We start from the raw sequence: 15,237 nt of genomic DNA on the forward strand, positions 1-15,237 counted from the left end.
CCCCTGCCTCTTCTCTGTTAGAGCTAAAAGAAAGACCTTAGAGAGCTGAGAAACCTCCTGACATAGGAGGCTGGAACCTTGGGGACCAGTCATATATTTTGCATGAATTCATCACATATCTGTGAATAAGTCACTTCCCTTTTCTGGGTTCAGTTTTCCCATTTGCAAAATAAAGGGTAGATAGATGGCTTCTCAGGACATTCCAAACTCTGAAGTTACGCGATGATTTACCTAGACTACTCAGATTTCAAGATATTCTGTCTTCTGGAAAGCAACATTTGAATAGCTAATAAAGCTCTTTCCCTTTCTGCATGAGAATTAGACCTTTGGTTAATTTTCTAGCTCTGTTCCCCTGGAAACCTGAGAAAGACAATATTATATAAATTGTTACCTAGCAACATTGTTTACAACAAAGTGACCCCTGATTGGTGAATGTCATCTAAACTGGGAGGAACTATAGTTTATATTTATACGTGGTGGAGATGTCACACTGTAGGCTTCCCTGAGTGCGGTGACTCTTAAAATGGAGTTGCTACGAGCTCCAGTGGGGCATGAGGCTTCTAAGACACAGTGGTCTCCACACTTGTCCAGTTACAGTCTTATTTCCTTTCACCTGAGCTGTCACCTGGAGAACCAAAGACAACAGCTTCTGGATGGCTGTCTGGAAGGCTGCCAGGACCACTCCCATGGAAGAGAGGAGCCTGATGCTGCTCTGATGGCATCTGTGTTTCCCATTCTATATTTTCCAAAGGAGCCTGATGACCAGTGTGACATGTGGTCACCTAATGAGTCTGATATGTTTAGTTGAGTCTAAAAAGACCTGGGGTGGGTATTGCAGAGGCACTTCTCCCTGACCTCTGTAGAAGCACAGGAAGAAGTCTCTATGTTCACATGGCTAACAAGGCTTGAGTGAAGAGGACTGGTGCTGTCACAGGGACTGGAACAATCTCCATCAATAGCATGGAAAATTCAGAGGCAAACAGGTGGGAAAAGACAATGGACAAAACAAGATGAAAATAAACTGGCTCTGAGAACAAGCCCCGGTGGCCCTTCTTTTTTCTGTGACCAGAAAGGTGTGAAGTATGAAACAGTAGTTTTCAAAATAACCTAGGGTGGTGGTGAGGAGGCGGGAAGCTGACGTGCAGGTAAGCTCATGGCAGGGCAAGGTTTCAGATGAGAAACTCTGGGGCAGGTACTGGAAGGAATGGAAGCAAGCTCACAGGTCAGGCCCTGAAGAAGGGAGTCTAGGAGAGGCTGTGTCTCTCAAGCAAAGAGGGTGCCATGGACCCTGGGAGGAACTCTGGCTTCAGCGCATGATATGGTGGCTGTGTCCCCACCCAAATCTCAACCTGAATTGTAGCTCTCACAATTCTCATGTGTTTTGAGAGGGACCCAGTGGGATATAATTGAATCATGGGGGCGGTTTTCTCCATACTGTTCTCATGGTAGTGAATACATCTCAGGAAATCTGATGGTTTTATCAGGGGAATCACCTTTTACTTCATTCTCATTTCCTCTTGTCTGCTGCCATGTAAGATGTACCTTTCACCTTCTACCATGATTGTGAGGCCTCCCCACTCATGTGGAACTGTGAGTCCATTAAACCTCTTTCTCTTTATAAATTACCCAGCCTCGGGTATGTCTTTATCAGTAGCATGAAAACAGAGTAATACAATGCAATTACTGGCATGTCAGTTCTAAATGCTCCTTGATTTTTATTCAGCTATCTCCAGAGTAAGAGTGTCTGTCCCATATTTATATATGTCAAGGAAAACTCGAAGAAAGTTCCCCCTTCATCTGCACTCAAAAGCACCAGATACAGACCCCACACCCACACTGAATTGTCCTTTTTGCCCATCCAAAGGCAGCTACTGGCCCTTCTATTCTCTGCAAAGCGGAGTGTAGGCACTCAGTGTCCGCTGGCTGGATCTCATCCTCATCCCCACTTCCAGCCCCATAACAACCCTCCTCTAGGCTCCCTCTGCCTTGCTGTCAGCCCTAGCACAGGCTTTGGATCTCTTTCATTAAGAAAAGAATTTCATATTTTTTAGAGTTTCACCAAAGTAGCTCTTCCAGCTATTGTAAATATCAAGGGGCTCAAGCAGTGGCAACAAAAGGAAACAATTTGGGAAGACGTGGGTTTGCTCATCAGTGGACTTTCCATTTTAATGTAAGAGCAGAGTTGCCAGCGGTGGGGTGGGCTCTCTGCAGTGATACTGAGCAGCCAAGGATGGTCTTGAGGGCTGGGCTGCGAAACCCACTGCTGGTTTTATCTCCAGACAGGGTCAGGTGCTTGGCTGGCTTCCAGTAGAGGCCAGTCAGAGGCCCCGGGCTGCCTTCCATCAAGTCCTGGACAAGAGTGTCAGGCTCCAAGGTGGTGAATTCCCAGCCATGTGGTGAACATATGTGGCCAGCTGAGGATCCCAGTGGTCCAGGCAAGGAGCCATGAGTATGCTGGAAGGAGCCATTGCAACTCCACTGGACAAAGCCTTGCAGCCTTGTAGTCCACATCTGCCAGGACAATCCTGACTGTCCTTTTCACTCTCCAAGTGCAGGAGTTTGCATAGACTTTGCATCTGGATTTGAAATTGGTCAGTCTGTGACCACACATCCCAGCTCTCCAGAAGCTCTGACACCACCGCTAAAGCACAGCAGGTGCAACATTGGCCTTGAATGGACACTCCTTTTTTGGAGCTGGACATTTTCCTCTCAGTGAAGGCCAGTGTCAGTGGCTTTTCATTTGTATGAATCAGAAAGTGTCTAAAGAGGGTCAGGGCTTTTGCTGAACTATCACCATGGCAACCACCCTCACTTTCCCAGGAGAGGCCACTAGAAGCGGGATTGAGAGGGAATGCAAGCCCGACCTACTTGGAGCATGAATAGCAAGGGTTGGCTTCTACATCCCTCTGACATCAGAGAAAAGCACAGGCCAGAGGGAACCAGAAGCTCAGCCCCTTTCCACATGGCTGATATGCAAACAGCAAGAAAGGTGGCAGGATGCGGGAAGAAATAATCAAGGGAAGTACCTGAGGGCTCCTCTCCAAGGTGGATCACCTTTAGGGTAAGTCACCCTAAAAGATGAACCCAAACCCAGTTCCTGGCACAGAGTCAATGCTCACTCTGTGTTTGTTAATTCAATAAATGAAAGAAGGATAAATGAATGAATTCAGGTAATATAGCCAGTTATTGCCTGGAAAGTTAAAATATGGACTACTGGCCAGGCATGGTGGCTCACACCTGTAATCCCAGCACATTGGGAAACCGAGGCTGGAGGATCCCTTGAGCCTGGGAGTTCGAGACTAGCCTGGACAACATAGTGGGACACTGTCTCTACTAAAAACTTCTAAAAACAGCCAGGCATAGTGGTGTGCATCTGTGGTCCCAGCTACTAGGGAGGCTGAGATGAGAGAATCTTTTGAGCCCAGGAGGTAGAGGTTGCAGTGAACCATGATCATATCACTGCATTCCAGCTTAGGCAACAGAGTGAGACCCTGTCTCAAGAAAAAAAAAAAAAAGCTACTTGCTGTGTCCCCTAAGGATCAGAAATATTCTTCAAGAAATCACAGTGAAGGAATTTCACTAGTTATCAATTATTTTCTTCTATCAATGGGTAGAGAAAAACAATATAAATTTGATGTAAGGTTCTTTATTCTTATAGAAAAGCATCCAACTCAATGGACATAAAAATAACATTAATAAAAGAGTAATCAAAGGTGATTATAATATTGTAGCACTAAACCCCCATCTGAAATTTAAAAATTGTCCCTGTCTCTCACTGTCTTCTGTCCCAAGTTTGGATGATCTGATCAGTGTTTCCTGTAGCCCAGGAAAACTTACCTTACACTTCTAGATGTTAACTGAAAATCACTTGAAGAAAAAGTTGACAATGTTGAGATAGAAAAATAGATCTAAACCTGGCTTAGAGCATCACAGCTGAAAAGTACTTTCATGTACCCAGATCCTAAGATACCAAAGCAGAAAGGGAGCATTGAGACCAGGTGGTCCAGACAGAGTTGGAAAGATATCTCTCAGATATGTGGGGTTTTATTTTTTTTTTTCAGCCTCTTAGAGTGGTTTTTACATTTTGAATTCATTGGTAACATTTAAAAACTAGGGAGATTTTACATAAAGCTCTAGATTTCTGGTTTCTCTGAAAAATTCAGATCCTGCAAAAGGGGATCCACTTTCCCACAGTAGTAATTGGCTAGAACTGAGAAAAGTGTTTCCCTACCTGGTCAGCTTCACTCATTTGTATCAGGTACCTGGCTCCTGTAGGCACTGAGTTTGCAACCCCTGATTCTAGTCCAATCCCTTCATTTTGTGGATGATGAAACTGAAGCCCAGGATGAAACGTGCTGGGGACCAAGGAGTTTAGTAAGGTGGGGCCAAGGCCCAGGCACCCTGACCCACTCCTATGGCTCCTTCTCCTGGCTCCCCCAACAGCAGCCTTGCTCCAGTGAGGGGCCGTGCCTTCCATGCTGAGATACAGAGGTCCCTCTGTTTGCAGTGCTCACCTGTGGATGTGGCCCCAGGGAAGCAGGTCAGTGTAAGCCAGCTGATTGTCAGCATAGCCTTGAAGGAGAAGTCCTGCCTCCCAGCAGCTCCCATCCTGGCAGCGTGCTCCCTGAAAGAGAAGCACACAGAGTCAGACATGCAGCCTTGGCAGGCTGGAATCAGTACACAGGGCTGACACGGAGACAGGCAGTGCCAGAATGTGCACACTCCAGCCAGCCCACACTCCAGTGCAGCGTCCTCACCAGTGGCTTCCCCAGCTGCCACAGCTCAAGGCTGGGCAGACTGGGGCATGAAAACCCTACCGTTGTCCTGCCTGTGTCCTGCAGCTCAGAGACCGAATGATAGATGGAATTTCATCCTTGGCACTCAAAACTCCCTCCCCTCCAGAATGAAGCTTTTTTCTTAAGTTAAGAAACAGAGCAGAACAAAAATATTCCCACTAAACATGAGCTGGGTATTAGATTCCACCAACTTGCTGTGTGATCTCAGATGATCTGTTTAATCTCTCTGGATCTCAGTTTTCTAACCTTTGAAATGAGGGTGTGGACTGGATGATTTCTAACCTTTATGTTATCAGTCTATGCTTCTAATCCAGCCTTGGATATTAATATTGAAAACATAAATATAGATGCCTGCATGTTATAAACCCTCTTCTTATCTATCTAGGAGGAAGATGTGGCAAAGATAGCTAATTGTCCCCAATATTCATTTTCTTCTCCTTCCTCAGTAGCAGAATCCCTGGTTTTTATCTGAGCACACGGCTACCTAGAATAAAGATTACATTCCTTAGTCTCCCTTGCATTAGTTGTGGCCTTGGAATTCAGCTCTGGCCAATATAGCAGAAGTATAGTGTCTGAATTCCAGGAAACTCCCTTGAAGGAAGGACAGAAAGACTTTCTTCTCTCCCTTCTCCTTCCTGCTAGCTGGAAGGAAGATGTGATGGCTGGGTTTTCAGCAGCTATCTTGGGCCATATAGTAGCAGCCATGCATGCACTGAGGATGCCAATGCAAGCAGAGAGAAAACTTAGGTCCCGACCCTGTGTAGAATGAAAACAGCCCTAGATGATGGACTCATTTTATTGAGAGAGAATTAAACTATTTTATTTTATTTTGTTTTATTAAGACAGAGTTTTGCTCTGTCACCCAGGCTAGAGTGTAGTGGCAGGATCTCGGCTCACTGCAACCCCCACCTCCTGGATTCAAGCAATTCTCTTGCCTCAGCCTCGCCAGTAGTCGGGATTGCAGGCATGTACCACCACACCTGGCTAATTTCTGTATTTTTAGTAGAGACAGCGTTTCACCATGTTGGCCAGGTTGGTCTCAAACTCCTGACCTCAAGTGATCCAAAAGTGTTGGGATTACAGGTGTAAGCCACCATCTCTGGCCTGAATTAAACTTCTAGTTTATTAAACTTCGATTTTATTTAAGCCACTGTTATTTTTTTCACTTTTACTCATATAGAAGTTTACTATGGGAATCTGTCTAGGTAAACCTCAAGACAGGAACTTAATAAAGGAAAAGATGTGAGATTTCCTTTTCAGGCTATAATATCACTCGGAGAGATGTCTTTGTTCAAGTCCTCTGTAGCACACACAGAGAACTTAGATGAGCTTTGGGGGTGGCCAGCTGCAGCTTCTATGCCATCTCCCCAATTCCTCCTATGAATATGACTGTAGTTGTGCCCAGGAACAAACAGATACTCTCCCACACTGAGAAAAGGGCCCAAATCTATCTCACCCAGCCCAGGCTCCTCCCTTTGAACAAGCTCAGTGAAAAATCTGATCACTCCTGACCTTTCGGTTCAAAGTGAAGCTCTTTGTGCGAGTTCAGTGAGTTGGGACAGCCAAGGGGTCTGAAAGGAGAACACTGGGCCTTCTGCCTGGTACCTCCCACACAGGTGTGCTTGGGAGGCCGGGGGAGGGAGGAAACGATACTCCCAGAATCAATGCTGGCCGTGTCCTCTTAACAGCCACCCTGCCTGACCCAAGCCTGCTTTGTGGAGAACAACAGGGCCCATTCTAGTCGCTTCAGCCAGATTGCTGAAGTCACGCATCACAGCATCTGGGAATGGCTCCTTTCCCATGGCCCCCAGAAGAGGAGTGCTCCATTTTATGCTCCTTGCAATACAAAGAAGGGGACCCCAGGAATAGGAGCATTTTATGGTCCCCAGAGAAAAGCCAGAACCCTGGTTTCAGATCTCCACCAGTTTAGAAAAACCAAAGGTATTAATAGTTTGCTGTCTGCTGCCAAAGGGCCCCAAATCATCATGGCTTCAGAAGAGCCCTTCCTTGGTAAAGGAAGATGACAGACAGCAAGGTTGGAGGCGGCAGGGTATGGGAGGTAGGTTGGGTGGGGGTATCCCTCCTGCCCTAACTTGTTGGGTGACCCTCATTAAGACATTTCTTTCTGTGGACCTCAGACTTCCCAGGTACCAAGTGGGGAGGTTGGTGACATGGACATTGAATCTCTGATGTCTTCTAATTATATCACAGGTGATTTCAAAGACCAAAAAATAGTCACTTTCTGGATAAATGCAAAAATAATTCCACATGGAGGAATAATGCTCAACCTCCTTTTCCTAACATTTGTGAGACCTTCTGCTATGTCTCAGAGCCAGCTGTCTAAGCCACTGGGGGCAGAGAGATTGCCCTGCCCAAAGAGGCTAATCCCACATTGCTGAGCAAGGGGTCATCCGTGCTTTCTTGCCCCTGAGTAGCTTCCAGTGCCTGAAGACACATGTCCAGAGAAACATTCTGTTGAAGTGAATCCTAAAAGATGCCCAAATTTCTCTTGGGAATTCTTTCACCAAGGGAGGACAGCATTCTCCATTGGCCATTAAAAGCTTTCTGGCAACAAGAACTGGGATTCCGCTTCTTAGCTGGCAAGATAGTCTTGAAACAGTTCCCAGCTGTTGAAGGCCTCAGAAGAGCGCACGTTAGCTAACAATGCTGGAAGTCTCTGCAGGAAGCTGTTAGCTGGAGACTGGTTGACCGCTGTCCTCACTGGGTTAGAGGGCTGCTCAGAGATCGAGCCATGAGGACCTGAGCTTGCCTGTCCCTTCAAGGGTGCAGCAAACTCCTTCAGCAGAGCCTGTGCAGAAGAAAATGCAGGCACCCGTTTCTGAAAGCCAGCACTTTGGGATACTCCACAAGTCTTCACAATAACAAGCTAAAATTTTCCAGAAGTTTGGCTGCCCCCAGATCCAACTGCTACTCAGTCCCCGTGGTTGCTGGGCCTCACTGGGTCAAGAGATACAAGAGCAAAAACAGGGCCAGGAGGCGTTGCTTGCTGGCGTCGCTCTCTGCTCCTCACTGCCATTGCTCACTGGGCACCTGAGTCTCTGCTCTCCCTTCAGGTAGCCCTAGCCCCAGCTGCACCGGAGTCCAGGGCTTGTCACCTGCAGAGCAAGGGGAGACAGGGGAAGAGAAACCAAGTGTTACAGGAGCCTCCAGAGAGGCTGCAGAGCAATGGCACTCCCATGGCATCCTCAACCTTATGGGGATGAGGATTCCTGCTGTCCAGAGAGGCTATGGAAGCTAGGATCTTTTCTAGGGATTATTGGAAGAAGAGGGAGCAGGAGGTAAGAGGAAGGGCCAGTTTAAGCTCTGAGGCAGGAGGCGAGATGAGACCTGCAGGGTGACCTGGAAGTTCCTGAGATAAGATAGCAGAGGGACAGCCATCCCCATCCCTACCCACACTGCATGAGGTGATTCTTACTTTAAGCCAACCTAGGCAAGGTTCAGCTCAGTGACTAGCAGGACAGTGGGGTAGCCAGGAGCAGGGGCTCCAGAGTCTTCAATCCCAGCCATGCAGCTCACATGGAGGGTGCCATCTGGCCACTTGTACCCCATTTAAAAGTCTGTAACGCTGAGATGATGCACTGTAAATTCCAGGGTCAACGTGAGAATCAAAAGAGGCACTGTGCCCCGTGGTCAGTGCTCAAGCCATGAGGGCTCTTGGCATCAAGGACAGTCTGTGGCATGAGAGAAGAGATGGGAGATGGGACCTGAAAATCTGGGTTTGAATTCCAACCCTGGCTCTCATCAGCTGTGTGACCTCCGGCAGCCCATTCAATCTCTCTGTGCCTTATCATTGTGAACATGGGAATAACACTACTGATAACCAGGAGTTATTGTTGTGAGGGTCAACTGAGATTTGCTAACTTGAAAAATGTCAACTCATATATATCACTGGTCTCGGGAGTAGGAGTTTTGAGAGGTACAGAGAGGAATCGGATGTGAATCCTGCCTGTCGAGTATCTTACTGGCAAGAGGAGAGAGAGGCAAGTACACAAGGAACTACACTCCCAAATGGCAAGCTGCTATCTTCTTAGGCAAAGGAAGATAAAGAGATGGTACCATTGACAGGATAGCACAATCTAGACAGTCACTCTTTGCTTCACTTAGCGAAGTTCAAGGGAAATATTTTACTTGAGCCTAATGACTCTGAACACTTCCCTTAAAATGACATATGAGAATATAGGTCACTTTTTCTCCTGTTGAGAGGTGGCAGGCTTTGGAACCAACCACACCCTTGTGAATTCTCTTGGGCACAGTTTTGTTTATCCTTATATGTCACTTAATGGTTATGTATCTGTTACAGGCTGAACTGTGCACTCCACAAATCCATATGTGGAAATGCTAACCCCCAATACCTCAGAATGTGACTGTATTTGGAGACAGGACCTTTAAAGACGTAAATAAGGTAAAATGAGGTCATATGGGTGGGGCCCTAATCTAGTATGACCGGTGTCCTCATAGGAAGAGGAGACTAGGACGCAGACATAGAGGAGAGACCATGTAAAGAGACAGGGAGAAGACAGCCACCTACGTGCCAAGGAGAGAGGTGGTTTCAGAAGAAACCAACCCTCCTGACACCTCAATCTCAGACTTCTAGCCTCCAGAACTGTGAGCAAATACATTTCTGCTGCTGAATTCACCCAGTCCATGCTACTTTGTTATGGCAGCCCTAGCAAACTAATGCGGCATCCTTGAGTAAATTACCTAGTTTTTCTGAAGTTCACAGGTTTCTCATCTGTCATAACAACAGTAATAATTGAAGCAAACACTACCAGGGCCCTGTTAGGTGCAAGGCACTGCTTTATGCACTTTTCACATATTGACTAATTTACTATCTCAAAGCAACACTCTGAGCTGGGTATCATTATTATCTCTAGTTTATGGATGGGGAAACTGAGGCACAAAGTATATAACTTGCCCAAGGTCACACAGGAAGTAGATGACAAATTTCAAAGCCTGCCTTTCTTCTCCAGAAGTTGTGCTTCTAAGGATTCAATCATTTGCAGCATAATCTCAGGACCTCAGAATATAGGCGCTGGTAGGAATATGAGAGATTATACAGCCAGCACTTTTCAAACTTCAGTGTGCACCTATGTTTCCCCAGGAAACTTGCTAAGAAATGCGGATTCTGATTCTGTAGGTCTTTCGAAGAAATGCAGATTCTGATTCTGTAAGTCTTGCTGAGAAATGCAGATTCTGATTCCGTAGGTCTGGAGTAGGGGCTGAGGTTCTGCCGAGGGTCACAGAACTAGTAGGTGGCTTAGTCAGGATTTGAACCCAGGTGGTCTGGCTCCAGAACCCACATTCTATAAAATGGGAACAATAACACCACTCCCTGCTTATCTCTCACCCAGGTTTACTGGGAAGAGTAAATGCTTGATTTGAGCCATTTCTCTGCCCTGGTCGACAACATAATGATCTTGAAATCAAGCCTGGGTGAGCTTGGGGGAAGGTGGGCAAGAATCTCCCTCCAGCTCTCTTGTGGTCAGGGAAGCTTTTACGTTTCCCCCTTCCTTTGTGACCTAGTCACATGTTCATAGATTCTTAAATTCATGCCATGACTCCTGGAGGACTGGATCACCTGCACAGGGTCCACTAAGATTCTTTTCTGGCTAAGGACACAAAAGTCTATCTTTGTGGACACCAGAAATCATGGAAACAGGAAAGCAGAGCTCAGAGATCTTGTTCCCACAGGACAGAAATCTTCCCTGACAAATTGTGATGCAGAAACCCTTCTCTGACATTGCCCAGTAAGAGCCCTGTCTTCCTCTCCTGGGTCAGGTAAGGGGCAGCCAAACACCGCCTCCCGCCCCACTGTCTCCATCTGCCACTCGTTCCTCCCCAGGCCCAGCTCTCTCCTGACAGAGAAATGCATCTCTCTGGTCACCTGGTCCTGACACAGTATCCCTAGAGAGAAGAAAGAGGTGGGAGACAGAACAATCCAAGCACCCCTCTGGATCACAGATAAACACAGGAAGAGTCCCAAGCCTGGGGAACTCCCAGCAGCCCTGAGCTCCTTCCTGCCAGCCCTTTCTCAGAGGGGTTGCCGTCAGCACAGTCTCCTGAGACAGGATGTGTGGGGCTGCTGTGCAGGGGCCCCAGGGACAGGGCACCCCAGTCTGCATCCTTGGAGAGAAGCACTTAGAAAACCCTTTGCTTCTGCAGATTGGGGCATCCCAGGATGCTGCAAGAAGCATGTTTCTCTGGCATGAGTTACTTTCACCTTTTGAAAACACACGTGCCCAGACCTCTCCCATTGCTGCAAAGACCAAAAACCCCAGAGGCCCTCCAAAGCCTGGTCTCTCTTCCAGAAACTGTGCTTCTAATTCCTAAAAATAAAACAACTTGCAGTTTAGCTTCAGGCTCACAGAAGGTAGGAGCTGAAATAAGACACCTATTCCAGCACGCACTTTCTTATGCCTATCAGTGTTAGGGAGGGGACTTGTTAAAATGCAGATTCTGATAGGGCAGGTCTGGGGTAGGGTCTGATTCTGCATTTCTAACAAGCTCCCAGGGGAGGCTGTTGCTGCTGGTTGGTGGACCATGCTTTAAGCAGCAAGGATCTAGTTCACCCCCACCCTCCCTATTTTACAGATTTGCAAACTGAGGCCCACAGAGTAGAAGAGAATTGCTCCTGTTGATTAGGAGCAGCTAAATGGAAACCTGATCCAGTATCTGATAGGGGAATTACTGTCTGAGCTCAAGTTATGGGACACATGTCATCTCGGTCACTCTGCTTGCTTGGGAGGAAGGGCGAGAGAAGGGAAGACTAGGCCCATTTATTCCTACTGTTTCTATTGAGACAACACTTCAAAGCAATATTTGGATAGTAAACACATGCCTTGGGTACCTTTTATTTATGTACCCATAGAGTCCTTTTTTTTTTAGACAGAGTTTTGTTCTTGTTGCCCAGGCTGGAGTGCAATGGTACGATCTTAGCTCACTGCAACCTCTGCCTCCCAGGTTCATGCCATTCTCCTGCCTCAGCCTCCCATGTAGCTGAGATTACAGGCATGTGCCACTACACCTGGCTTATTTTATTTATTTATTTTTGAGATGGAGTCTCGCTCTGTCACCCAGGCTGGAGTGCAGTGGTGCCATCTCAGCTCACTGCAACCTCTGCCTCCCGGGTTCAAGCAATTCTCTGCCTCAGCCTCCCCAGTAGCTGGGATTACAGATGCCCACCACCACGCCTGGCTAATTTTTTTTGTATTTTTAGTAGAGACTGGGTTTCACCATGTTGGTCAGGCTGATCTTGAACTCCTGACCTCAAGGGATCCACCCGCCTCGGATTCCCAAACTGCTGGGATTATAGACATAAGCCAACCTGCCCAGCCAAGAGTCTTGAATTATCTTTTTCCCAAAAAACATTGATATGGGAAATTTCCAATGGGGAACCACCTACAAAGCCAAAGAGGAGAGATGCTACAGTTCCCTGTGATAACAGAAATTCACCTTCACAGACTCACCCTATCCCCAAGCATGGCAGAGTGAATCCCGTTTGATCCTGCTGTGCCATCAAGACCAAATCCCTCCTCACCCCACCAATCAGCTGTGGGGGAGGGATGGGAAAGGTAGCTCTGAAACTATTTCACATCCTCCTATTCATTCAGCTCACATTGCTACCCCATGGGCGGCCACTGCGCTGGTGCTGGGGGCAAAGGAAAGTAAGATCCCCATCCTTAAGGATCCCCCAGTCCCATGTCCCTGTGCAACAGGCACTGAAATCTAAATAATGCACGTGACCCTCCTAGCAAACCAGTTATGTCCTAATGAAAAGTCAATCTGTAGTTACTCACTTGAGATTAAACATAAGAGTAAATAATTTAGCCACAATGATAAATCTGGCAGGGTGTCCAAACTTTTGGTTTTCCTGGGCCATACTGGAAGAAGAATTGTCTTGGGCCACACATAAAATACACTAACAGTAGCTGATGAGCTTAAAAAAAAAAAAAAAAAAAAAGGGCTGTGCATAATTTTCATGATATCCACCATCACACATAAGCAAAAAAGTCCTCATGTTCAAAGGGTTGGACACAGCTGCATGCTGTCCAGTACAGTAGCCATGAATCACATGTGGCTATATAAATGTAAATGTAATTATAATTAGATAAAACTAAAAATGTAGTTCCTTGGCCGGAGGTGGTGGCTCACGCCTCTAATCCCAGCCCTTTGGGAGGCCGAGGCTGGTGGGTCACGAGGTCAAGTGATAGAGACCATCCTGGCCAGCATGGTGAAACCCCGTCTCTACTAAAAATACAAACAGCTGAGCATGGTGGTGCAAGCCTGTAGACCCAGATACTCAGGAGGCTGAGGCAAGAGAATCGCTTGAACCTGGCAGGCGGAGTTTGCAGTGAATCAAGATTGCACCACTGCACTCCAGTCTGGGTGACAGAGCGAGACTCTGTCTCAAAAAAATCAAAAATAAAAATAAAAAATGTAGTTCCTCAGTTGCACGAGGTACATTTCAACTGCTCCATAGCTTGTATATGGGGCTACTGTATTGGACATCACAGGTTGAGGACACATTTATCACTGTAGAGACTTCTATGGAACAGCTCTGAGCCTCACTACTCAGAGTGGTGTAGTTAGGTCCACACTAGAGCTACAATTCAGTTCAGAGCGACAGTTCTCATGGGGGTATTCCCTGAACAGCAGCATCACACTACCTGTTAGAAACAGATTCTCAGTGCCACTCCAGACCTACTGACCAAGTGACTCAGAAAAATCTGAGGGTGGAGCCCAGAAAGCTGTTGTAACAAATCCTCCGGGTGATTCTGATATGCGCTTAAGTTTGAGAACCGTTAGTTACAGAGTATTAATTAAATCCCAAAAAGACACTTGTCAGCCTCCTAAATATTTGAAAATGTATCAGGCTTTATCACAAGATAGATCCAAATTTAAGTCTCAGACCTGCCACTTAAGGGCTGTATGTGTAGTTGGCCAGTTACTCAACAATCTAAGCCTCTGTCTGCTCAGTTGTAAAATGGGGGAATAATAGTAGCTGTCTTAGAGGTCTGTTAGATGGGATTAGGTGATGCATGCAATGTGTGTGGTACATGGGTTAGCCCGGATGAAGACTCCATAAAGGTCAGTGTGTCGCCATTACCCACGTCTGCCTCCCGGGCAGTGATGGACACAGCTGACCATCAACCTGGCTTACTACGTGGGCTTTTAGGGTAGGCTTTTTCACTAATAAATTGGTAAAACTGAGTCTTCAGATGAGTGTTACATCTAAACAAGAGGTGTTTTCTCGAAAGCTTGTCACAGAGGGTTTTATGCAGGAAACTCACCCCTGTCGGGCAATATGTTTATGATCTGGGGAAAAAAAACCAAATATGACCTAATGAGAGTCCCTCACTGGGCTCTGGGCAAAAGTTCTGCCTGGATTATGTGAAGTGTGGCAGATGCACCAAGCCAGAGTCCTGAGGTCCTGAAACAGCAGAGAATTCAGGAGCAGATAAAGGGAGGTTCCTGCTACCTCAGAGGGCCAGGGTATGAGAAGAGGTCATTTCTGCACTGCAGCCTGGCTCATTGTTTTATTCCAGGGGGCTTTGCTTGTCTCTCACATTCAAGCAAAGCACAGCTCCCAAAAGAGAGGAGGGGAAGTGAGAAGAGAGGAGAGAATAGGGGAGGGGAGGGGAGGGCAAAGAAGGGGACAGGAGAGGAGAGGGATTAAAAGATAAAATATGGCCTTGTTTACCCCTCCCGGTATTACATTCCCACCCTTCTGGGGGATTCCATGAAAGAAAACACAACACCTGCTGGGCGAGGGGCTGTGAAAGAGGAGAAAGGGTGATGGAAATGCAGCACCCGGGGAGCAGATCTATTCTTAGTCCCATGAATTTCCTCCTGGCCCCCAAAGGCCTTCCCCCATTCTGATGTTTGCTTCCTTGACTTCAGTGTTTTTTCTCTTCCCGACCATCCTCCCAGCTGCCATGCTCAAGCTTTTGAAATGCATAATTTGTTTTAATTACAAAATAAAATAATTTCTCCCCTAGAGGGTTCTTCCTGGCCCTAAATTTCCTATCAATTCCTTCTCCCTCTGCATCCACATCATATTCATCAAACCCTTCTTTACTTATCTCATTCTGTCTTTGGAGCTCCTGAACATTTTCCACACTGGGCTGTGGGCTCCTTGAGGGCAGGTACTCCGTGAACACATTTTTCCTTCCCAACAGACCTTAGTTCAGTAGCTTGGCACACCGAGGCTGCCCAGTCAGTATTGGACTAAGTGAATGTGTTTGCCAAATGAATTTGGCTATTTGCCAGCTCTGCAGCTTTCAACTCTTTGTCCAACACCCTCTATCAAAACAGGTGGGTATATTTTGAAGTAGAAATTGGAGACATTAAGCAGATTTTAAAAAATATATATTACTCTTTTTTGTCATTTAAGCATTACCCTCAATTGAGTAAAAAAAAA

General features: G+C 46.6%; 1 protein-coding gene across 4 annotated transcripts in view; it reads right to left on the reverse strand.

The window, feature by feature from the left end:
- CEMIP (cell migration inducing hyaluronidase 1) overlaps window positions 1–15,237 on the reverse strand; it is a 171,771-nt gene that overhangs the window by 73,770 nt on the left and 82,764 nt on the right. For 2 of the 4 annotated variants that reach the window (XM_009210765.2, XM_003901294.4), the window contains exon 2: window positions 4,515–4,624. In XM_009210765.2, the coding sequence (XP_009209029.1) occupies window positions 4,515–4,608 (94 nt within the window). In that variant the 5' untranslated portion in view covers window positions 4,609–4,624. Of the gene's footprint in view, window positions 1–4,514; window positions 5,668–15,237 lie in introns of those variants that run through there. The other 2 variants (XM_017960862.2, XM_021940816.2) reach the window with 1 other exon arrangement.

Source organism: Papio anubis, chromosome 7, assembly GCF_008728515.1.
Source record: "Papio anubis isolate 15944 chromosome 7, Panubis1.0, whole genome shotgun sequence".
Taxonomy (NCBI): domain Eukaryota; kingdom Metazoa; phylum Chordata; class Mammalia; order Primates; family Cercopithecidae; genus Papio; species Papio anubis.